The sequence below is a fragment of the Pinus tabuliformis genome, chromosome J (genome assembly GCF_031772625.1).
Source record: "Pinus tabuliformis cultivar Carrire ecotype Pingquan chromosome J, CPIR1, whole genome shotgun sequence".
Lineage (NCBI taxonomy): Eukaryota > Viridiplantae > Streptophyta > Pinopsida > Pinales > Pinaceae > Pinus > Pinus tabuliformis.
This window is the reverse complement of record NC_142295.1, coordinates 1524923534-1524948032: the sequence shown is the minus strand read 5'-3', so window position 1 is coordinate 1524948032 and position 24499 is coordinate 1524923534. Positions and strand designations below refer to the sequence as shown.

General features: G+C 34.3%; 1 protein-coding gene across 1 annotated transcript; it reads right to left on the bottom strand.

Moving 5' to 3' along the window:
- Nucleotides 1-18149: 18149 nt before the first annotated feature.
- On the bottom strand, nt 18150-20209 carry LOC149233306 (putative anthocyanidin reductase). Its single transcript, XM_089379729.1, has 5 exons — nt 19984-20209; nt 19605-19774; nt 19009-19209; nt 18526-18899; nt 18150-18439 (listed from the first exon to the last, which is right to left on the bottom strand). The coding sequence occupies exons 1-5, from the start codon at nt 20123-20125 to the stop codon at nt 18298-18300; spliced, it is 1029 nt and encodes a 342-aa protein (XP_089235855.1). The 5' UTR covers nt 20126-20209; the 3' UTR covers nt 18150-18297.
- Nucleotides 20210-24499: the final 4290 nt, after the last annotated feature.

The window sequence follows — 24499 nt, the reverse complement described above, 5'->3', positions numbered from 1 at the left end:
GGAGGTACCTTTGAATGTGATTAGTTAAGGCCATGATGTTAGAATGTCAGATATGCATCGGACATGAACGACATGTTAGTCCCAGTGTTCAATTTTTAGGTGTAAAGTTTGGGTTTGTTCTTCACCTGTCTTATGGTCCAATCCTGGGCCAGGGAGGCACGATACCATATTTTTAGGGATAAAAAATTACTGTGATTTCTCCGAAGATTTGTTTTTTTATAAATTATGAATCCCGGAAGAAGCCTACATTTTGAGTGTTGAATCATATTTCCAACAGAAAATATATTTTAAATAACAAAATATTACTATTTAACTAGGATTTATTTTGCCAAATTATGGATAAATTTTCCAAAATTTTAATAGTTTGCTTTCTAAAACTCAATAAGGCAGGACTTGAAATTACATTTAAAAAGAAAAATAATAATGATTTTAAAAAATACTAATAACTAAAAAATGACATTGAGGCCACAATTATGCCCCGAAACCATTTTTCGCTACAGATTTTTCTTTTCATAAAATCTGACCATAGGAGTGTTTGAATTGTTTTTATGGTGAAAATGGATTTAGCACCATCAAAAACCTCTGGGGCACTCAAAATTCAATTTTTGGCGGATTTTTACCAAAATCATGTTGGAATTTCTACTATTTTCTAGGCAAAATTGTGGCCTCATTAGACTACTCGCTAAATAAAAAATCTATCAATACTAAACACAAATATTGATAACAAAAAATAAATCAATATATACCATAAAAGAAAGAATTAGATGTCCACCATATTTCATTCATAAGTGTTCCTTTCCACTTTCTTTAGTATGAGGGAAATGTGTAATTCTTTCAGCCCTTAACATGGAGATTACACATGCACATGATAGCTAAAATAACATTGATATCACAACCTACTATGAAGGAGATGTGAAATCCATTCCATGCGTAGAATAGAGTTGACATGTTATAGTTAAAAAGGAAATATTAATAACGCAAAAAAATGTGAGCTTCAACCACTAATAAAATATTTCATTTTCCCTATTAACTAACATAATTGTTTCACCAATAGGCCCTCTATGGTAGATATTTCTAATGCCTTGTAAACATTTTGACTGGATCAAAAAAAAATAAAAAATTATTAATTATAATTATTAATAAAAAAACATAAAATTAATAATAAATCAAGCCTGGATCTATTTAACTCCGGATTTATCAAGCCTTGAGAGGGATCATATCTCTTCAAAGCAAACCTCTTTTAGAGTAAAAAGAGATAAGGAAATAGTTCTTCTCATGACATTTTATTATTATTAATTTTAATCAAATTTTGACATATATTTTTAAAAACTTGAGTTTAAGTTGTTTAATCTGTAGATTGCACAAGGAGTTTATTTTAAATAACAAAAAATCACATTCTTGCAAAAAATTATATCACCAAATTCCTATAAATTAGATTACTCCCATAATTAAGATGAATCTAGATTGGTTTTTAGACAACACCTGCATATCTATTCTATAAGCTAGAAGTGGAAAAGAGGCATTGTTTTGGTGTTCAAGTAATTTTCAAATCCAATGCATTTGTAGACGAGGAATGCTAAATGACTCAATGTTACATCTTAGTGTCCTCAAAAAATTTTAACTACTTAAATTATGCAGATTATACCATTATAATTTCAATGAAGTAAAATATATATATATATATATATATATATTCACACTAAAGCAAACAAAAATACTTCTAAAATGAGGAGTCATTAGGGAATTTAACACACCTTACCTCAACAAACATATATATATATATATATATATATATATATATCTGTGTGTGTGTGTGTGAGAGAAACATATTTACAATACATGATGCAGTGTTACATAAATACATATGTTGGTGTACATGCACTTAGACTAGCTGTGTTGGTGTACATGCACCTAGATTAGCTCCAGTTAACTTATTGCTTGCATGTGGCACATGTACACATTAACATAAGATAAAGCACACTTAGCTTTAGTTAGCTTTAGTTATTGCATGTACAACTAAGCTTAACTTAGTTGCCTTTATGTATTTATTCTAAAACTAATATTGTAGAATCAATTTTCATTCTTTTCTCAATTCTTGCTCGCTTCCTTCCTTCTCTTGCAAGCTTGTTTATTGTTTTGCAGATCTAGATCTGTGTATCTCAAAAATCTTACATGGTATCAGAGCACAGGGATTTGTAATCAGTGCACAAGCAATTTTATTTGCAGGTTCAGAAGATTGAAGCAACAACAAAGAATGGAGTCTAAATTGGAGTTTCCACAATCGGCAATTCTCACTCCATATAATTATTTCGAATGGAAGCCAAAGATTCAACTTCATCTCAGTAGTAGAGGCTTATTTCGAATAACCATGGAAACAGAAGTTGAACCAACATCGGCAATGGAGAAAACAAGATATTTCAGTCGCATGGATGAGGCCTTCGGCATCCTATGTTTATCTATTTCTCCGGAACTGCTATTTCATGTTGAATCATGTTCAACTCCAAATGAAGTATGGAAAATTTTGGAAGAATTGTTTGGAAAACAGGATGAAATGCAAGGTCACATTCTCGAAAATGAGTTAAACTCATTAGATCCGAGAAACTTTGAGAACATTGAAGATTTTTTCACAAGGTATAAAGCCTTGTTGGTTCAGCTGAAAGGATGCGGGATCAACAAATCCAAGCAACAAAATCAGTTGATTATTTCCATTTTATCAAAACTTGGTCCAGAGTATGCAGTATTCGTCTCTACATTCCACACAGTCAGATCTACAACTGGTGCAGCTTGGAAGATGCCCTCACTAGATTCTTTTATTCAGTCTTTGATGCATGAGCAAGATAAGCTCATCAAAATGGGCACACTTAAAAATTCCAAAGCGCATGCACTTACTGTGCATGCAAAAGGAAAGGCAAATTCGAAAGACCATCAGAAAGGAAAAGGGAAGAAGGATCCTGATCCAAGAAAGGGAGGACATCCCAAACCCCCTGATGGATCATCTGGCTCAAAGGAAAGGAAAGGAACGAAAGGGCAATCAATGTGCAATTATTGCCACCATGGTTTTCATCCTAAATCTGCATGCATGAAGAAGACTATAGATCTTATGGCGCAGACACTCCAGCAACACAATCTTGGAGACCACATTCCTGAGAATGCTAAGAAGAAGTCTGGAGAAAAAGCACCAGATCCAAGAGGTAACGGGCATGCTTTGATTGCTCTTCATTCTGCACCACAAGAATGGATCATCGATTCAGGAGCTTCACATCATATGGCTTCTTCAAATGAATCCTTTTCTTCTCTACATGCATACTCAGGTCCTCCCATTCTCATGGGGGATAATTCTGCAGTTGCAGCAACTGGACAAGGAAGAGTGCAATTCGAAGATGGAAGTTTTGAAAATGTCTTGCATATTCCAAGGCTTTCTCTGAATCTTCTCTTAGTGTATCAGATGACACACACAGGTAGCGGAAGGAAAGTGGAATTTACCCCAGATTCCGTGAGCATTTATGACATGCAAACCAATTTGAAGATTGCATCTGGCAAGGTAAATGATCAATCTCGTCTGTATACATTTTCTGATTTTGTTCCTCAATCAGATTCTATTTTGCTACTTACGCATGCAAATGAAGAAAGTAGGATTTGGCACGAGAGATTTGGGCACTTGAATTTCAGATATATGCAACAGCTTAGTAAGCAAGGGATGGTCAAAGGATTGCCAACCATTGAATTTTCAGATGGTGTTTGTAATGGATGTGCTCTTGGAAAGCATCCACAAGAAAAATTCGAGAAGGGGCATGCATGGAGAGCCTCTTCATGTATCTGGCAAGACAATTCTCTTGTTGGTGACAGAATAAGAGCCAAAGGAAACGTCTTCCGCCCCGCACGGGGGCGCGGTGGCGGGTTGCTCCTCAATATGCCAGCTATAATAGGAAAACAGAATGCAGCCGTCTTACCGGACCCGGTCTGGGCGCACGCCATTAAATCTCGGCCAGCTAACGAAATAGGTATTGCATATTTCTGCACGGGAGTCGGCTTTGCAAACTTACACCTCTTGATATTCAGATTTAGGGCCTCTCCTAAATCAATTTCAGCAAAAGTATTCACAGGAGGAGGTACATGGACTCCGCTTGTCTCCACAGGAATGTCTTCGTATGCATCGAAGTTTATACCCGTATTCACCTGGTCAAAGACGTCGTCAGATTTCAAGTCTTTGGCGAAGGGGTTTACTTCGCGTTCACGAGAGCCACCAGAACGAGCGTTGGAGGTAGTATTACCCCACCCGCGTCCTCCCGATGCACCCCATGAGGGTTTTTCACCCCAGACCGGCTTCTCATCCCATCCTAGAGACTTTTCAGATTTTTCACTCGGGGTGAAGGACACGACTGCGTAGCAGTTGTCTTTTCTCTACTTTTGCATTATATTTTTAGGGGGGGTTTTCTTCCCACTGGGTTTTCCCTCTTTCCTCCTTTTTATGCATTGTATATGGGTACCTAAAATGGTCGTGTTGCCGGGACTCATTCATTTTGCATCACACTCACCTAAGTTATGCTTAAGGGGGGGTGTTGGTGTACATGCACTTAGACTAGCTGTGTTGGTGTACATGCACTTAGACTAGCTGTGTTGGTGTACATGCACCTAGATTAGCTCCAGTTAACTTATTGCTTGCATGTGGCACATGTACACATTAACATAAGATAAAGCACACTTAACTTTAGTTAGCTTTAGTTATTGCATGTACAACTAAGCTTAACTTAGTTGCCTTTATGTATTTATTCTAAAACTAATATTGTAGAATCAATTTTCATTCTTTTCTCAATTCTTGCTCGCTTCCTTCCTTCTCTTGCAAGCTTGTTTATTGTTTTGCAGATCTAAATCTGTGTATCTCGAAAATCTTACAACATATTACTCGCAGATATATAAATATGTTCACAATTACAATAGATTGTTACATATGTTAACCTCCCGAGGTGATATCAATTCATAAGGATACGAGCCTTTAAAATATGTTTAATGCTTTGATTATTTTAATGTGATCACCCATAGCGTAAATGAGTGCCAGGTAACATACCACTCTCCACACTTGGCTACAGTGGGTAACAAGGTTTTCGAATCATGAACTGGGACAGTTGTAACATGATCCACCGTTGATGTGTTCAATGTCTACAAATCCTGAGCTGGGATATTTGTGGCACGATCCGTCGTCGATGTGTTTAGGGTTCAATCCGATAGTTCTATTGAATGTCGTTCGTTTCAGGTAATTGTCGCCTTCACTTGCCTAAATCATTAGTCATTTTCCTCTTGCACGGTCTGGTAACATGTTTCTGCAATCCGCTTAGTTTTCCATATTGATTCGATCATATACCCAGTCATGATATGAATTTTGTTACATTATTCATTCACTCCTTGCCATTATTCAATGTATTTTACTTATAATCGGCAGGTTAACTCCTTGACAGTTTTCTCTTATACACGACTTTCTTTTCTTCCTCAGAGTATTGTTGCATTCAGTATATAGTTTCTCACAGTGCTTGCAACCAACATCATGAGGTTAAAATTCCATCTGGTAAAACTTCAGGTAACGAAGATTCTTGTATTTTACTTGGGCTTCATCTCTGCTTTGCCTTCTCTTCTTCAGTATGACGGGGTTTTCCCTTTTTACTTGGATCGTGTAATTTACAGGGTTAAGAGTAACGATTGGGAAAAGTTTGATTATGGCAGGTTTCAGCAGAGGAAGGGGACAAAGTTGAGCTTCATAGGGTGAGTTATGCACTTTTATATCTCCTAGTTTTATCTACTGAGCATCACAACATTTCCTTTTCAAGGGTTTACGACTTAATAGTGTTTGAGAGATTTCTATGTAGGGTTTTGGCAAAGGGGATTCACTGCCTCCGATTGGACAAGATCCAAAAATATTACAAGTGAGCCTTCCTAGAGGTCTTTTTCCTGCTTTATTACACATGCCATATATGAGTCATTAATAATAACTCTATTTACTAGGGTTCCATGCGGAAAATCCTTAGACCATTGCTTCCTCAGGTAACTACTTCTAGAAACTCTTTTGTTAATTCATACTATATAATATTTCCTTGCTTCACCTTAAGATATTTGAATTCATGTTGCAACCCTAATATGTGAAATTTCTCCACAGGTAACTTTGTGTTGGATTATAATTTTCTTCTTTCATTCACGGCTCACCTTCAGGACTATTCTAACGGCAGGTCGTTCCCTTCCTTCTTGTTGGTTTCGAGGTGCGGTGAAATAACCATGAGGTTTTCTTCATGGTTATTCTTTGGCAATATATTATATAGATTCCCTACTTAGGATAGAGGGTTTAAGAACCCCATTACTATAGGGCTAGCTGAAACAATTAGTTGTTGGATTTGCGGCTCCATTCTAAGCGTATATTCAAAATGTGGGTCAAACCTTGTTCGCTTGTCATAGATATGTTCTCATGTATGGAGATCTTACTTTCAGCAGTGGCCTCGACCTAGTCTATTTTGACACAACATAAACCCTCCGACATTGAATTTTATTTACCAGATTTCCTCTGAAATGTACATTTATATGTATTTGATATGCAAACAACCGTGAAATGTTTATGTGATTACAATACATATATAGATTGGGTTTCCTCTAATTATTTTATTTCAGAACTTTGGTTTACAACAAACGTTTGTTTTTGGCCAGAATGTACTGAGTTGGCTAATCATAGATAAAATTATAGAGAGTCAATATATTCTATTAATTGTTGAATGAGGAAATTACACACATATTTATACAATCAATAGTCTTAAGATAGGAATGTTATCTTAGACGTACAGTAGTGTGGTTGAGAGATTCTCTCAACCACACACTAAACTAGGAGAAACTATATTCTAGCTTATTCCTATTATGTAGGAACAAACTCCTCAATTAGAAAATTACAACCATAGACAAGTAGGAATTAATTATTTCCAACTCCCCCCCTTAATGACTACTTGTCATGATAGTCAAATCCACCACCATCAGGCGAATTGCATGTACAAAACCTCCAAAAACACAATCTGCCGCCCTCGGACAGATCCACAACTTCTCTGATCCCGCGGATCCCTTTGAAGGTGAATTGGCGCGATCCTGAACATAAAACCCGCGCCCATTGGCGCGATTAATGGCCTAACAGACGCGCCAGTTGGCCTTCCTGGCGCTGCTGTCAGCGCGAAAAACGCCAATCCCCTTCTACTCAAAAACAAACCTCTGAGTCCGAGCCAGGTGTTCTGCAGTCCACCTGCTCAATTGAGCACAAAGCTCTCGTGTACACACAGCCACAAAGGCACGCTGACTCAACTCAGCCAAAGCTCAACACAACCACGAAGGCTAGCTTGTCAAACAACGTGTTGACATCCACGATTCCAGCCACAAAGGCACCTCAAGCCACATAGGCGATTCAGCCACAAAGGCAAGCTGGCCACAAAGGCACTTCAGTCACAAAGACTATATAGATGGTTTCTGGCTCACCACCAACCCTCACATTCAGTGACAAAAGATGGTTTCAGGCTCACCACCAACCCTCACTTTCAAGTGATAAAAGATGGTTTCAGGCTGACCATAAACCATTACAAAGTGGTTTTAAGATCACCACGAACTTTCAGATGCCTTTAAAAATCTTACATCTGATTCCACATTTTGGAGTTTCAGAGTACATACAATGACTATTACAATAACATGCTAGGGAGTCTATTCCACAAACCACACTAAATCAAACAAACATCTACTTTGTTGTCCACCATAAACATTGTTGCTGCTCGTTTACCTCATCTATGAGGGGTCCACTGATAAAGAAATCGAAACATAGGCATTCACAGCCACACGAAGAGAACACAATTTTCCCTTCAAGAACAATAATCCAGGACTCCATGGTCCAATTCTCCGTCGCATTATCACACAAACGCGATCATCATGCAGCTCCAACCACTATTGTTTGATGCTATTTTCATTGTCATGTCATCATCGTATCTGGTAGTAGAACATTCCTGCAAATAAATTTGTCTATTGTTGGGATGGCAAATTCCAACATAGATTTATACTCGTGACAATAGTTTGCCAAGCTAAATGTCACAATAAATAAATTAATTTTTCCAACCAGATTTACTTTACTCACATGACCATTCTTAAAACAATATACAACATGACATCATGTCAGTACTTATTATCTGCACCAACATTTTAAAATCAGCATCAAAGCAAACAACAAAAGCTATCCAATTTTCCCTTATCAGCTACAACAGCATCACCAACAAACAGGAATATATGAACCAGATCATCATCACAGCTACATTCGGTTTCCCCGGCCCCACATGCGCTTAGGTGCCTTTCTTGTCCAGCACTGTAAGATGAATACTTGACATAACAGCGCTTAAAGACCTAAACATTACCTCGACCTTCTTCCCTGCATGTAGATCGCTGGTTTGAGGAACTGTTGGAGTCTTAGTGGAACTCTTTCACTGGAGATAGGGTTTATCTTATATATAGACTCTCGAACTGCAACAGCAAATTGATCACAAGCATCTTCTTTTCTATCATGTTGAACGGGCTCCTTTCCAGAAAAGGAATTTGTTCCATGGAAATTAAAATCACATTCAGTCAAAAAATAACAAAATACTGTCGCAAACCTCTACGGGGACACGTTGTTTCGCAATTTTTCTTTTCCCTCTAGAGTCCTCGCTTTCTTGAAAAATTCTCCTGAGACAATCAAGCTCTTTGGCAAGAGTCTCTGCACTCCAGTCTTTGGCACATGTTTTAAACACCTCCTTCACAAACCCAAACATCTCAGAAGAATGATCACATGCAACGCAGTGGAACTGCATCTCCATGGTCCCCGGTGCTCCTCTAATGCTAGGACCAGGCTTGATATATGACATTCGAATCCCAGTATGGTTTCTGCCCTACATAGTTCCCACGCGGATCGTAGTTGCAGATAACGAATATCCAGCCGTTGTTGCATTGAGCTTGAGCGCAGCCGAGCCTCTTGGAATCTCTCCACAGCACCTGAGTATAGTGCCCACATACTTTACCTTCAGCGCAGGTATTAGAAGTGTAATCGTAATCTTGCTTCTCATTAACCCAGGATGTCACGGCACCTCCCACAATCCATATGACACCAATGTAAACAGAAGTCACACCACAGCCTAACAGGCAAGCCACCAGACGCCAAGGAGTGAGCAACCAACATCTTGAAAACCGGAATAGGAATAGTAGTAGGGCAAGATGTTTGACGACGACAGAGCTGCAGACGACAGAGCAGAAACTTTACCATAGCGTTCCAACATAGTGACTCTTAATCAAGTCCACGAATCAAGCCGGGTACCCATGACACCGCCTGCATCGCCACTGTTGCTATTCCTAGACGCTGCATCACTTAATCTTCAACTGATCTCAGATCTCTCTGATCGAATGCAGGCAACAAACTTGCAGCAATTGCCACAATCTACTCTGATTTGCTCTAATCTAAACACCAAATGCCACGATCTACTCCATAGATCCACCGCTTCAGATCTAATTCTGCCTCCCAGCCCGGTTTAGCAACAACTACAATGAAAAAACTTCCGCTTCTGGGTTCGATTCTTGACCCAAACCCTGGGCTCCGAATTCCGAGCAGCCTCGTGGAGACCCGCAAGGGTTTTCAAGAACTGAATCCACCGGTCTAGATCTCCAGGGACTCGAATCGGGGGCATATGGACAATGCCCAAAAATGCAACACGGATATATTGCTACTTGCAAAGCAAGATTCGCCGCCGAAACTCTCCATTCAGAGGAGCAATGGATACCTTATATGCAGGCCACCGCCACTGACTTAAGTTGCCACCGCTGCTTCGATCTCGTGGATTGAAACTCACTCAAGTCGACCTCCGGCTCGACCTCCACACCACAGCTTGACAGCGGCTACACCGATCTCAATGGCCACCGTGAGCACGTACCCTCGGCCCCTTCATTCCAGATCCACGCTTCCTTTGCAGCAGATCGCGTCTCGACCTTCAACGCACCAGATCCGCTGCTCTCAGGTCAGCAGACCTTGCCCATTATTGACCGCAGCGATCTCCAAAACCCCGCCTCCGTGATTTTTAAAAAAATAAAAATAAAAATTGCAGATCCAACAACATAAAGCAGAATTCACACATCGACACGGGTGATCCAGCAGCAGAAGATTCGCCAACGATCTCCATGGTTTACGCAACACACCAGCAGATTCGACCCCCATGCAGCACATCGAGCTGCTTTGCTAGAGATTCAGTCAAACTCCACGTGGACAGAGCAACGCATTTTTCAATGCAAATCAGCGCTGATGGCCCGCGATGATTCAGTGAAACTCCACGTGGACAACGCGTTTTTCCTTGTGTCACACGTGCGATGCTTCTCTTCTGACTGAGTTTGACCAGCCCATAGTTTCTACGAATTCAATGAAATCCTCGGCCTTCATCGGCTCCATCATGACTTCCTGCCATCGGTCCAGGCTTGCGTTTCCTTGGTCGAACGTATCCACCGCTATTACAATTGAGAGCGGTGTATACAAGACAATATCTCCATCGAACCACGATGATGGAAAAAAATGAAATTATACACTCAATTATTTTCCCTCAGCCCAGGAGGGGCCAGGCCCTCACAGGCTCTGATACCAAGATAAAATTACAGAGAGTCAATATATTCTATTAATTGTTGAATGAGGAAATTACACGCATATTTATACAATCAATAGTCTTAAGATAGGAATGCTATCTTAGACGTACTGTAGTGTGGTTGAGAGATTCTCTCAACCACACACTAAACTAGGAGAAACTATATTCTAGCTTATTCCTATTATGTAGGAACAAACTCCTCAATTAGAAAATTACAACCATAGACAAGTAGGAATTAATTATTTCCAACTATCATGAGGGAATATATTTATTGTATAATATTTGGATTAATCGAAATAATTGGTAAATGCCTTTTTATCACTTAAAATATAATTATTCTATTGTTCTTTGTATGAGTTCATTGGTTGATACCGTCATTCCTATTTGTTTAAATTGATTTTCAGAGTCATATTTTTAAGTTGTTGTGCAACATGCCTCTGCCCTTAGTTATTGTTCCTAATCTTGATATCGAGAAGAGGGAGGCAACGAGACTGTCCCTGGGTTGTTGGTCACCCAACTTGGCCCAGGGACTAACCCATTTTCCCTAACTTGAATTATTTCCTTCTTATATACTTACCAATACATTTATTAATAGTTTCTCCAAATTTCTTACTACATTGAAGACAATACATGCTCCTAATTTACATAGAATCCAAAGACTAATCATTTTACGAAATTCACAGTGTTTCCTTGAACTTTCCAGATATATTTCTCATGTTGCAATTTATAAAAATATCTTACAAAAAGTATAAGAAATATCAACTAGGATCACACAGATCACACAGAAATACTTGTCTTTATAAAAATATCTTACAAAAGGTATAAGAAATATTAACTAGGATCACACAGAAATACTTGTGTTTATAAAAATATCTTACAAAAGGTATAAGAAATATCAACTAGGATCACACAGAAATACTTGTGTTCAAGATTAGTCCCTTGCCACACGAAATCACTAGGGAAGAGAGAACGCTCCTCCCCACCATTAAGCACGGTCTTCCACCAGTGTTTCTCCCCAGCCAAATTCCCTTCAGAACCATGTCTTCTTTCTTGGACAGAGACCACACAGGTCTAAGCATAAATTCCCATGGCCCCTATCCAGTTCAAGAATTTCTTTGTGGTAGCTTCCTGAATTTCTTTGTGGTAGCTTCCTACCTTACCTCATTAGTGTCCTATCTTCCCATGGCCCCTAACCAGGTCAAGAACCCTAACCAGCTCAAGAATTTCTTTGTGGTAGCGTCCTACCTTACCTCATTAGTGTCCTATATGAGGTAAAGTTACCTTACCTCATTAGTGTCCTATATGAGGTAAAGTTACCTTGTCCTCTTTCTTGATTTTCTAAGGTTCTCTCTACCCACTTGGCTCTCTTTTCCCTAACTCGGATATTCATCCCTAGGGAGAGGAGTAATTTCGCATATATTCTCTTCTAGCATTTCCACCTTCCCGTACTCGTAATTCCTTGGTTCACCATATCTTTTTAATGTAATTAAAATAAATTTTTCATGTTTAATATTACATTTGGATTTCTATTAGCACATAGTTTTCCATTGTTTTAGTAGAAGCAATAAAATATTTACTATTTACTATTCACTTAAGAGTGTTACAGGGAACGAGAAGTATTATATCAATAAGTTGTCATAGTCCTCCATATATGTGGATCTGAGCTTGAAATATGAGAAAAGATCAGGAAAATGAGCCATGATATGAGAAATAATTCCACGGTATGAGCGAGACCAATGCTACACACGAATCTATGTGAAAAGAAGGGCACTCAAAGAGTACAATAAAAGCAGAGTGGCCCATAATGGAAGAGGAGTGCCACAATTTGATGAATGGCCTTGCACAAGGAGGTCACCATGATATGCTAAGAAGGCCACTTAAAGGAAATATTGTATTAGAGTGGCGCGATGCAGAGGATCATGGATAACATTGCTTAGCGTTATCCAGATCTACGATCCTCTCTTGTTGATGGTGTGCAAACTTAATGAAAGTCCCTTGTACGTCACATGGATGTAAAACACACATTGAAATATGACAAAATAGTTATTTTAATCTAATGCTATTAAAAGCATGAGTTATGTATACTGGTATTTTAGCAGGCTGGGGTGTTGTATTCAATGTAGTACCTATATTTCGCAACAACTCCTCTCGAGATGATGTGTGATATATTATTATAACTGTTGAGCAACTCCTCTCATGTGTGATATATTATCAACGGTTATATTTATTATCAACGGTTATATTTAGTTATAAAGGTTTGATTTTTCATTACTTTTAAAATTTATAAATAAATTTTATAAAGTTTATTAAAGTTTTGAAAAAAAATATATATATTTTGAAAAAAAAAAAGAATTTTTTTTTTTTTTTTTTGTCGTCTGATTTGTCCATTTACATAAGGACTAATTTCATGGTGTTTAAAATTGAATTTGTCAGAGAAAAAAGAAAAAAAATAAAACAAAACAAAAAGAAAAAGAAAAAATAAATAACAAATCAAAAAGAGGTTGTATGCAATCATAACATTTCATAAAGAGTACACCTATCAAAGCTAAATATTTGTGAAAATGAATTGTTATTGTTTGAAGTACTAAGTCAAGTGTCATAACATTTAATAAAGAGTACACCTATCAAAGTTAAATATTTATGAAAATGAATTGTCATTGTATGAAGTACTAAGTCAATTGTCATAGCATTTAATAGAATAAAGAGTACATCTATCAAATCCAAATATATATGCTTAGTAATTTATTTTTACATCTCATTTTTTTAATATTTATTTTTACTATATAGTTTTATTAATAAAAATGTACAAGACAATAAATATATGGTTAATTTTAATCAAAATCCAAGAGAGATTTAAAAAAAAAACTGGAGTTTAAGTTGTTTAATCTGCATAACCCAAGAGATTTTTCATGGCGTTGAGTCCATTTATGCATTCAAAAATGTATATTAAACATCAACAAAAATCTTGAAATTGTATTGCCGGATTTTGGTGAATTCTAGTGAAAAATATTATTTTGTCTATAAGTTAGACTAAGCTCATTTAAATTAATTTTTTTGTAGAAACCATTTAGATTTCTTTTTAAGTATAATTGATTTATAATTTAATTATTTAGACAATGTTTAGTTTATTTATTTTTTATGTTTTTATATGTAAAATATTGATGTAAAGCTATTTTAAATTGTGGTTTATGATTAATATGTAGCATAATTTATATACATGGTTTTGAAGGTTTTTAACTCTATGAATATTTAAATTCATCTAAAATAGCTATCAATTATATGGTTTTGGAGGTTTTTATCTCTAAACATTTAAATTGATTTAAATTGGCTATCAATTAATTTCTACATAAGAAGTAGGTAATAAGCATCAACATTGCATATGACACTTATATTAATATATTTTTGTTTGTCATCAATTAAGTTATAAAATAATTATTTTACCTTACTCATTAGTGTAGATATATAAATTAAATCATTGATAAATATTAATAAGTGTTATAATACATTTCATATTATTGAAATTATAAAATCATAACATTAACTAAATTATAACTTTATTTTAAATTATTTACTAATATATCAATTAAACATATATACATTTAAAATAAAATTAAGTTATAAAATACTTATTTTTTGTGACTCATCAATTAAGCTATAAAATAATTATTTTGCCTTACTCATTAGAGTAGATATGTAAATTAAATCATTGATAAATATTAACAACAATTTAATACATTTGGCCTAAATCTACCTATGTGATTTCTTCTAAAAATGTTTTCAAATGTCTAAATATGGATAACAAAAGCTTGAACTTGATTATACATTTTACATTATTAAACTTTAAAAAATCATAAAATTAACTAAATTATAACTTTATTTTAAATTATTTACTAATATATCAATTAAACATATATACATTTAAAAATGCATGCAACAAATTTTTAACCAACATGTAACAAGATTCTTAATGATGTTAATTTACAAATAGTTTTTGTTGCAATGTTATGGATATGACTTACTAGTACCAAATGCCCAAACAACCATAACCTATGTTCATATGATAGCTATTAGTATGACAGTTTTCTTTACTTAATTATTTTAATTAAGAAAAGAACAAAATCACATAACTACTTCTAAGAATATTCTATGAAAGTTAAAACCATATCATCCACCTAATAAGTATTGATAATTAGATAAAAATTGTGCAAGCTGTATTCCAAAATAGACATGTTTTTCAATGTAAATAAATAGAAGATATGATAACATGTTAAACAAAAATACACAAGGTTAGACAAGAGATAAAATTTGATATAAAAATTTTCAAGCTATGTTTTCTCAATTGTATTCATTTCAATGATACAATTCTATAATTATGCCAATAGGCATGTCGATTTTGGAATAGACTTCAATTATAAATAGTTATTAGGTGGATGCTAAAGCTTTAACCTCCATGGCTTATTCTAGAATATTTTTACTAGTATACACAAATTAAGGGTTGACATTTATCTCCAAAGTAATTATGTCATTTTTGCTCTTTTAATTAAATTGATTAATTAAAAAAATGTCATATGAAATAAGTTAAGGTCTTTTGGAATAAGTTATGGTCTTTTGGGCATGTGGTATTGATAAGTCATGGTAGTGTAGCAAAGTATATTTTTAGAACAAGAATTTCCATGGTAAAATGAGGTAAATTTTCATGGCTGTAAATCTCCATAGATAAGAATCATGTTCCATGTTTTTTCAAATTATACATGTTTAACTTATATGTTAATTTGTTTATAATTAATAATAATGCTAATAATTTAAAATAAAGTTATACTTTAGTTAGTTTTATGAATTTTTTATTTTTAATAATGTCAATGTATTATGAAATAAATGCTTCCATGCATATAGGCATTTACGACCCATTTAATTTATATGATTACAATAGTACATAAATGAAACCACATTAATTGTTTTAGAAGTAAAGTATAAAAACAAATATAAGATAGTAAAATATGAAAGAAAAAAATATAAGACACACTTAAGATAAACTACATCAATGCACTAGAACTTCATTTATAATTATATACCCATAACACACTTAGATAAACCATATCAATGTACTAGAACTTCATTTATAATGGTATACCTATAACTGGCTAAACTTTTGATGGGTTGGGATGTACTCAATCGACAAACACAATACAATATACCAAATAAACTTTATTTTCATTTTGATGATGGATTGGAACTAAATGAAGATCGAAGCTTTTCATTAAGAAAAATAATGATGACAATGAAGAACACCAAAATTAAATTATTTTGGATTTTTTTTTTCTTATTTATGTTGAAAGAATTTTAAGAGAAACTTCGTAAATCATTTTGGATTTGATGATTTAAATGATAAATAAAATGCTTTTCATCTTTTCATAATTATATAATTTAGAATCTATGAAAGTTGATTATTTTTATTAATATTAATTAAAAAAAATTAATGAGTCTTGTTGTTAGTTGATCATTTTCTTATTATATATAATAATTTTTTATCTTTTAATTTTTTATAACACAATTTTTTTTTTTAATTTATATATAATTATATTTCATATTTTTAATATTATTATTATTATTTTTCATTATATTTACAAAAATCACATTAAAATATTCATCAACTATGGAAATTTTTTATTTCATTACATTTGGAAATTTTTTATTAAATACTTAAAAAAATAATAATATGTTATCCATCTCATTAAAATTCTAACCATTTAAGATTAAAGTACACCAATTTGCTATTAAAAATGATAATATGTTATCCATCTCATTAAAATTCTAACCATTTAAGATCAAAGTACACCAATTTGGTATTAGATAGGTTGAAAGTAAGGAATATATATATATATATATGAGAGGGAAAAAAAAGAATTAATTTGATATATATGAATTTTATAAATAATTTAAAGATAAAAAATGATTTCGATATATAAAAGTAAGGGTAATGGTAGTATATAGAAAAATTATTCACGAAAATGTTTAGAAATTAGATGATTATGAAATGGAAAAATAATATTGAGAAATTTTATTAGATGATTATGAAATGAAAAATAATATAAAAAATTAATATTTTATAGAGATTTTTTTAATAATTTTATTAGTAAAATATATAATAATATTTTGAAAAATTAAATATATGGAAACTGAAAATAATAATTTTGATTTTTATATATGTTTTATTTTAATAAATATAGTTGGTGACATAAATCTAACTATTTATTAATATAATTAATTGGTTTGTGTGGAGTTTAGTCTTTTACGAAGCTTTAGTATGAAATTTTGTGGAGATTGAAGAATGAGAGATAGTTGTGAGGGTTACATTTTCTTAAAAGAATGAGAGATGGTTGTGAGGGTTACATTTTCTTAAAAGATATCTAATTTTAAGAAATTTTACAGCTCTGAATGACAACATTATTTAATGTATCCAACATATTAATTAACCAAATTTAAATTTAACTTGATTAAATTTATAAAAAAAAGAGAGGAAAAAAAGGAAAGAAAAAGAGAAATAACATAAAATGATGGTGACTGTTTATGAAATAATGGTTACCATTTACTATCATTAGTCTAAATATCGCTCAAGTGATGGTTTAATATAAAATCTAACACAACCATATAAATTTAATGGTTATAAACACTAATCCAAGTGATGGTTTAATGTAAAATCTAGCACAATCATATAAATTAAATGGGTCATAAACACTAATAGACACTAAAACACTTATCTCATAATACATTTCACAGTGCTAAGATTAAATAAAATCATAAAAATTAACTAAATTATAAATTTTGATGTATATTATTATTATTGATAAATAAAAATAAAAATAAAAAATTAAGATATGAATTAAAAATACATTTATTTCAAAAAAACATGTAAAGATATGATCATGAGATTCACCACCACTTTATCATGGAGATTTTTAATTTGTAAATAGATTTTACTACAATATCATAACCTAATACAAGAAGGAACCAAAAAAACCGTAAATGCCATAAATTGTATTTATATAACACATATTTAAATAACAATTTGTTTTTCATTGATAAATTTAATTAAAAAAAAAACAATTTTTTGAGAGATATCCTAATCTTTAATTTTGTGATTATTACATATGAAATTAAATCTTTACCATTTATCTAATATTTATTATTAAATAAAAAAAATACCTATTAATAATTAAATTAAAATTTAGATAATATTTATTATTAAATTAAAAAACACTCTTAATAATTAAATTAAAATAAAACAGGTTGTTACCCTTTGCCCTGGTTTGAGATGGTTTTTAGTTTTTTATTTTATGCTTGTTACCATTTTCCCTGGTTTGAGATGGTTTTTAGTTTCTAATTTTAAAATATATGTAGGGACTTTCATGTGGAAAATGCTCTTTAGTAATATACTGAACGCTTATAAACAAAACATGTCACCATCTTATCCAGCTCAGCTCATTGACCCATAGATGCAAAAAATACTGCAAAAGTTAAAACATATTTTAATAACCTGTCACGACTTAAAAAGTTAAATAAACATTTTTTACTACGAATACCACCAAACACACAGCGCGTGGTATTATTTCCGTTGGAAGAAAACAGCTCTGTTTTGTTATTCGTAGAGTAGTTAAGCAAGCAATCCCTTCGCCTTCGCGGATTCTACAGCGTCATCGTAGATTTCGTCGATGCCAAATTTGAAGGAGAAACCGCTCTCCACCAATTTCTTCGACGACATGTTCAACTTCTGGGTTTGTGGCACACCCTCGAACCTGCGCGCACACACAAGCATTCATACTCGTATATACGTACGCAAACAGATACGAAAAAAGGGCAAATATTATACAGATATACTTACTCAGTCGGGACATTGTACTGCGGATAGCGTTTGGATAAGTAGTCTGCCAGCTGTGGGACGGAGGTGTTGATGGGGCAGCAGATGTAGCGACCCTTTGCAGAAGGGTTGTCCATCAAGAAAATATGAGCACTACAGACGTCGTCCACGTGTACCATTGATACGGAGCCGGACAACAACTGCATGCCCTTAATAGCCTGCAACAGGTGGGGATTGCCAGTAAGCAGGGAGAGCGCCAGGTGGACGCTGGACGGCACGTCGGGAAGGATGGAGGGCCCCACCAGCAACACCGGGACGATGGTTACGACATCCAGCCCCTGTTCTTTACCGTATTGCAGCGCTGCTTGCTCTGCCAGCGTCTTGGAAACTGCATATGACTGCAACATTTAAAAACACAGACTATTCTGTCAATAAAGAAACAACTCTGAAATCTTAGAATGGTTTAAATTTTCCGGAATTGAATGCAGTAGTCATATAGTTAAGTACCCAAGTGGGGGGCTTTTTAGTTTGGAGGAAATCAAGGTCTGTCCAGCTGGATTCGTCGAGCTGCTGATTCTGCTCCGTTGATTCGTTTATGGAAACCGTGGCCGCGGACGATGTGACCACCACGCGTTTCACGGTTTGGGCCTTCGTGCAAGACTTCAGAACATTAAGGGTTCCGTTGATCGCTGGCTTGATCACATCATTCTGCGCGGCAGTAAGCAAAAACATTAGATTAGTCTTTAAATGCAATATTTTGAAAAGTTTTAAAGTTTATTTTTGGAATTAATATTTTGAAATGAAAAGTTTGACAGTCAAAACTTAGAAATCGAAATCTAGAACTCTTGAACTCTAAAGAATTGATCTCTTTCGATTTTTCGAACCCTCGGATTTTTCAAACCCTCTAGAATTTTTTTTTAGTTTTTTAAGCCACCGAATCTATATATAACTAAAAAATATTTAAACCACACGAATCAAGATTTAACCACACGTCTTTACTCAAATAACGTTAAAAACTAATACGGATGCAAAATTTGGCCACAATTTTCTTTTACTCCAATAAAAAATCGCATTTAAGACTGATCCAAACATTAGTTACTTACCTCGGGATCTTTGGGTGTGAAATCGATCGGAGTGGCAACATGAAAAACGCCCTGGCAGCCGGCAACGGCGGCGTCGAAACTGCCGTCTTCGGACAGATCCGCTTTAAAGAGCTTGAGCCTCTCTGCAGCTCCAGAAATGTCCAGCAGAGGGCGCACCTTCACTTCGTTCCCTGTGGGTCCATCCAAGGGTTTTGATTAATTAGTGAATTTGGTTTAAGGGCTTTGATTTCTTTTGAGTCTACGAAGATCGCTTTAATTTTCGAGAAATACTAAAGGAATAAATCTTTTCGAATAAGAGGACGAGATTCGAACCTGGGTGCCCAAACCAACAATTTATAGAAGGAATGAAGCTTTTTGAATAAGGGGACGAGATTCGAACCTGGGTCGCGCACCGTTGCGTGGACAGTGTAACCTTTGTCGAGTAAACGTTTGACGAGCCATGAAGCCAGAAAGCCTGTCGCTCCCGTCACGCAGACGGTGGTTTCCGTATGCTCTCTGCCATTGCCAACGCCTGTAGTCATTTTCGAATTGACACCTGGAGCGGCTTGAAGATTAAGCGACTGGAAAAGACGAGAGATAACTAGACGCTCTGTGAATGTGTCGAGAATGCGTTTTATATAAAAAAGTCCCTTTGAATGTGATTAGGTAAGAGTGTGATGTTAGAATGGCAGATATGCATCTGTCAGGCAGTTGGATATGTCTGACATTTGGTTGGGGTGAGGAATCAGAGACTCTCACAGGAGGCAAAATAATGTAAGTGTTTTGTGCTGTTAGGTGAAACCTAGTACTGTTCACGGAGATTACCGTTGAGTTCATCTACCACCAGCCAGGTCTATTTTTTAAATTAATATATATATATTTAAAATATATATTTTAAATAATATATATTTAAAATAAGTAAAAATAAAATAATAAAATAATTTCAAAATAAGTAAAACTAGCTACAGCTCCACTGGAAAAAAAAACAGTAAAATAAGATAGTTGGAATAATTAAATAATTAAATAATTCCAAAATTTCTAAAATAGAAGAGCTACAAACTCCTTTCTACTATTCAAAATTCAATCTCTCTTATAGTTAATAGTTAATTATTTCATTAAAAATAAGATATATCTCTTACAGTTAATTATCTCATTGAACTAAAATAAGATAGTTGGAATAATTAAATAATTTTAAAATTAATAAAGTAGAATAGCTTAATTTCCTTTCTACTCTTCAAAATTGAATATATTTCATTGAAATGGAATTGAAGAAGTTTATAATTTTCCCTAATAATTAACCAAAAGAACACTTCTAAATATGTGGAAGTGATTTATATATTATTTAATTTTATTCTATATTTCTTTTTTTATTCTATTTTTGAAAAACATTCGTAAGAGTATGATTGGCTATGTAATTTGTATAATTAATGGCTTCCACTTAATAGGAGTCTTTTGGATTGGATTATCGAATTGATCATTTCATTTAAGGTTTGATTTTTCTTCTCAATAATGTCATTTTGTTGTGGTGTATATGGAACAATATGTTATTTTTGAATATCTTGTGGAGTGTAATAAGTTGTGAATTTGTTGTTAACATATTTACTTCTATTATTTTGTTTTAACCTTTGTAGTTGATGTCCAAATTGTTTTTCTACCGATCTTGTAGGCGAAGAATAAGTAAAAAACTCCACTCTTAAGTTTTAAGAACTAAACCCAATTTCATCTAGAGAAGCCAACGTTCAAAGTTATAGAGTACTTGTACCTAGAGAAAGGAGGAAGAGAAAGTAGACTACACAAATTATTGTGAACAAATTGTAAACAGTTTGAGGCATGACAAGATGCACATTTGTCAAAATTGTCTTAATGATGTTTGCTATGAACATAATCGACACAAACCAGATTTTAATTGCATAGTTGTTGTAATGAGCAATAGTTTAGATGGCCAAACCACTCATGGCAAAGTTTGCTCTAATCAATTCCATGAACAATAAATATTAATGGAAAAATGATAATCCAAAGTTTTCAAATTTATACAACCTAGTATTATCATCAACAATTCTATCGGCAATGACATGCTTAAGATCTTTTAAGCCCTTCATTACAACATGGTGAGGTGAAAACTCTACTATTCTACTTTCAATTGAGTGATCTAATATACTAATAGAATGTCTTAAGAAAGACTTGGAACACATAATACATCATTGAAATGACAATTATCTACCTAAACTATTCCAATCCATACAACACTAAGAGATCTATTGTCATCAACAAATATTTGTTTAGTGTTATAATCATTAAAAGCAGAAAAAATACTTTATTATTAGCTATATGATAAGATGCTCCAAAATGACTAAGTCACTCATAAGAAGAAGAATAATTATATGTTGCATTAAAGGAGAAACTAGAATTAGAAAACATATGAATCTATGAGAAGAAGTGTTAGAAAAATAATCATCAAAATCGATGTTATGCTTCTTCATTGTTGCTTGTAAGGGCTCTATATTTTTAAACTTATTTGGATTCCAAATGATCATCACACCCACAACAATTACAATGTTTGTCAATCTTTTTACTCTTTGATTTTGGTTTTTTGTCACCATTGGGAGTAGGAGCTAGCTAAGACTGTTCCAGATCATTTTTTTCTTATTGTTATGAGGATGTTACTTCTTTACGTGTTTGGTTTTAACTTTTCCTAGCCACCAAGATTTTGTTGGATGTGTTAATTTGGCATCCCAAGGAAAAATTCCCTCCTTTGGACAGTCTTCCTCATCAAGAAAGACCCCTCTTAGCCCTTGGAAGAATTTAATTTGGCTAACGGAAAATATATTTTTAATATGGAAACCCACGTGTGCACAAAAGGACAAGTTGGCCCTAAAGAGAAAATGGACACCCTTGGAAGCTTATAAATATAAGTCAAGTGAACCTCATTTGGATATTATCATCAAGCATCTTCTTATATATTCTTTGATTTGGCTCACTCAGGTCTAAGGTTGGTTCACGGAATTCATTGATACAAGTTCGAATTGCAGGGTCCAAGCTCACACGTTCTAATTAGGGTTTTTGGTCTAGAGCCTCAGGGTTGGAACATGGAAATCTCGGTTCTAGTTGCATGTAGTACATTATTCTCCTCACTGCTAGAGAGTTGCAACCACACACATCGTCACTAGCTCCATGCAGTTGTGACCTCGGGTTTTGATTACAATTGTCCACAAATTTTGACCATTGACCACAGGCTGGAAAATTCTGATATGAAGCAAATTTGTCTATTGGGATCATCTCTCAGATCTTGTTTGTTTGGTTTTGCTAGATAGTTTTCTGGTTGAAGAATTAGATCACTGTACTCTCTCTTTGCTGAACATTTAATGACAATCTAATAAGAAGAAGAATTTGAAATGGTTTTCCCGTTTGCGGGGTTTTTCCCTAGTCTTTGACCAAATCATGGTGTCTCTATTTGTGCATGCTTTTTCTTCTGGTGTTCCTTTTATTATTTCACTACATAGTTGATATTGTTCATTCTACATAATTATTACTGATGTTATAATGATATGGGGTGAATGCAATGTAAATGATGAGGAGTTTGTTGATGCATTTATGTAAAGCAAAGAACAATATTTCCCTAAGAAAAATTAGCATGGTTTAAGAGCTGGACTGAAGAAAATTCATTGACGATCACCTTGTGAAAACATCGTTGATGGAAGAAAGTGAAGATGGTAGAGACCTAAAAGAATGTTAGGGATTGAAGTGTAGGTTTGAACCCCATACAGAAATTCCCTGCATACGAATTCTAAAACACAGAAAATAAACAATGCGAGAGCATAGCACATAAAACACATATACATAGAGATTTTCCCACTGGATCCCAAAACCGAGACTAAGATTTTGATTTTTCATTATATTCCTTTCAATGTTACAATACATATTTATACATTCCGAAGCATCCAATACCATGGACCGAAAACCATCGCGTCCAAAACCATGGACTAAAAAACCATAGGTAGGTTTGCCCAACCTAATATAGGTTCCAAAAAAAAAATATCTTGGGGCATTGCCCCGGACCTCGTGGAGGGGGGCTACCCACCCCCTTCAAAACCCTGTGACCCCCCCGCTGCGCAATCGGTGCAATAAAGGGGGGGCTCTGCCCCCCTCTAACCCCCTGGTTCACTACATGGGTTAGTTGTGGAAAGAATATAACACAACCCAACATGAAGGAAGCCCTAGGCAATCTAGTTATTAGGGTTTGATGGATAACATGAGGTTAGGTTTTAGAAGAAACCTTGGAGTATGATAAAGGCTTGAGTTATGCAATATTGAAATCCTAGCATGATCAGTGAGAAGTTGTTCTAGCACTTGTGACAGATTCAGTGTAACCCTAGAGCACTGGTTGTTGGTGAAGTTGATTGCAAATATTGAAGGTAACATTGTTATATGGATAATGGATAGTAATGACTCTTCAAAGCTGGTTCAAGAAAGAGTTGATCACATCTCGTTAAAGATAAGTACCTTTTAGATTTATTTCTTCATGACACTATTATTTCTTATATTTATTGTTTTGATCCTTCTTGCATGAATATTTGAATATTTGAAAGCTTCTAACCTCCAAATAAGATGTGATAAGAAGATCCTTCTCGAGGATCATTTAAAATGCAAAAAAAAGAGAGCTAGTGAAGGAAGAAAAGGCTGATGTTGGAACAGGAAGAGGTGTACCTCATTAAAGTTTTTGCAAAGTTGACAAAGTAGTATAAAATTTGAAAATTACAATATGCAAGTGCTATAGTTGCCAATGAAAAATAAGTTCTATAAGTTGCTAACGCATATGAATATTACAAGGTATGTATAATATATTGTTTCCTTGTTATGATTTAGCTGCAATATTGAATGGCAAGTTAATCCTCGAGGTATGACGAGAATATCACCTT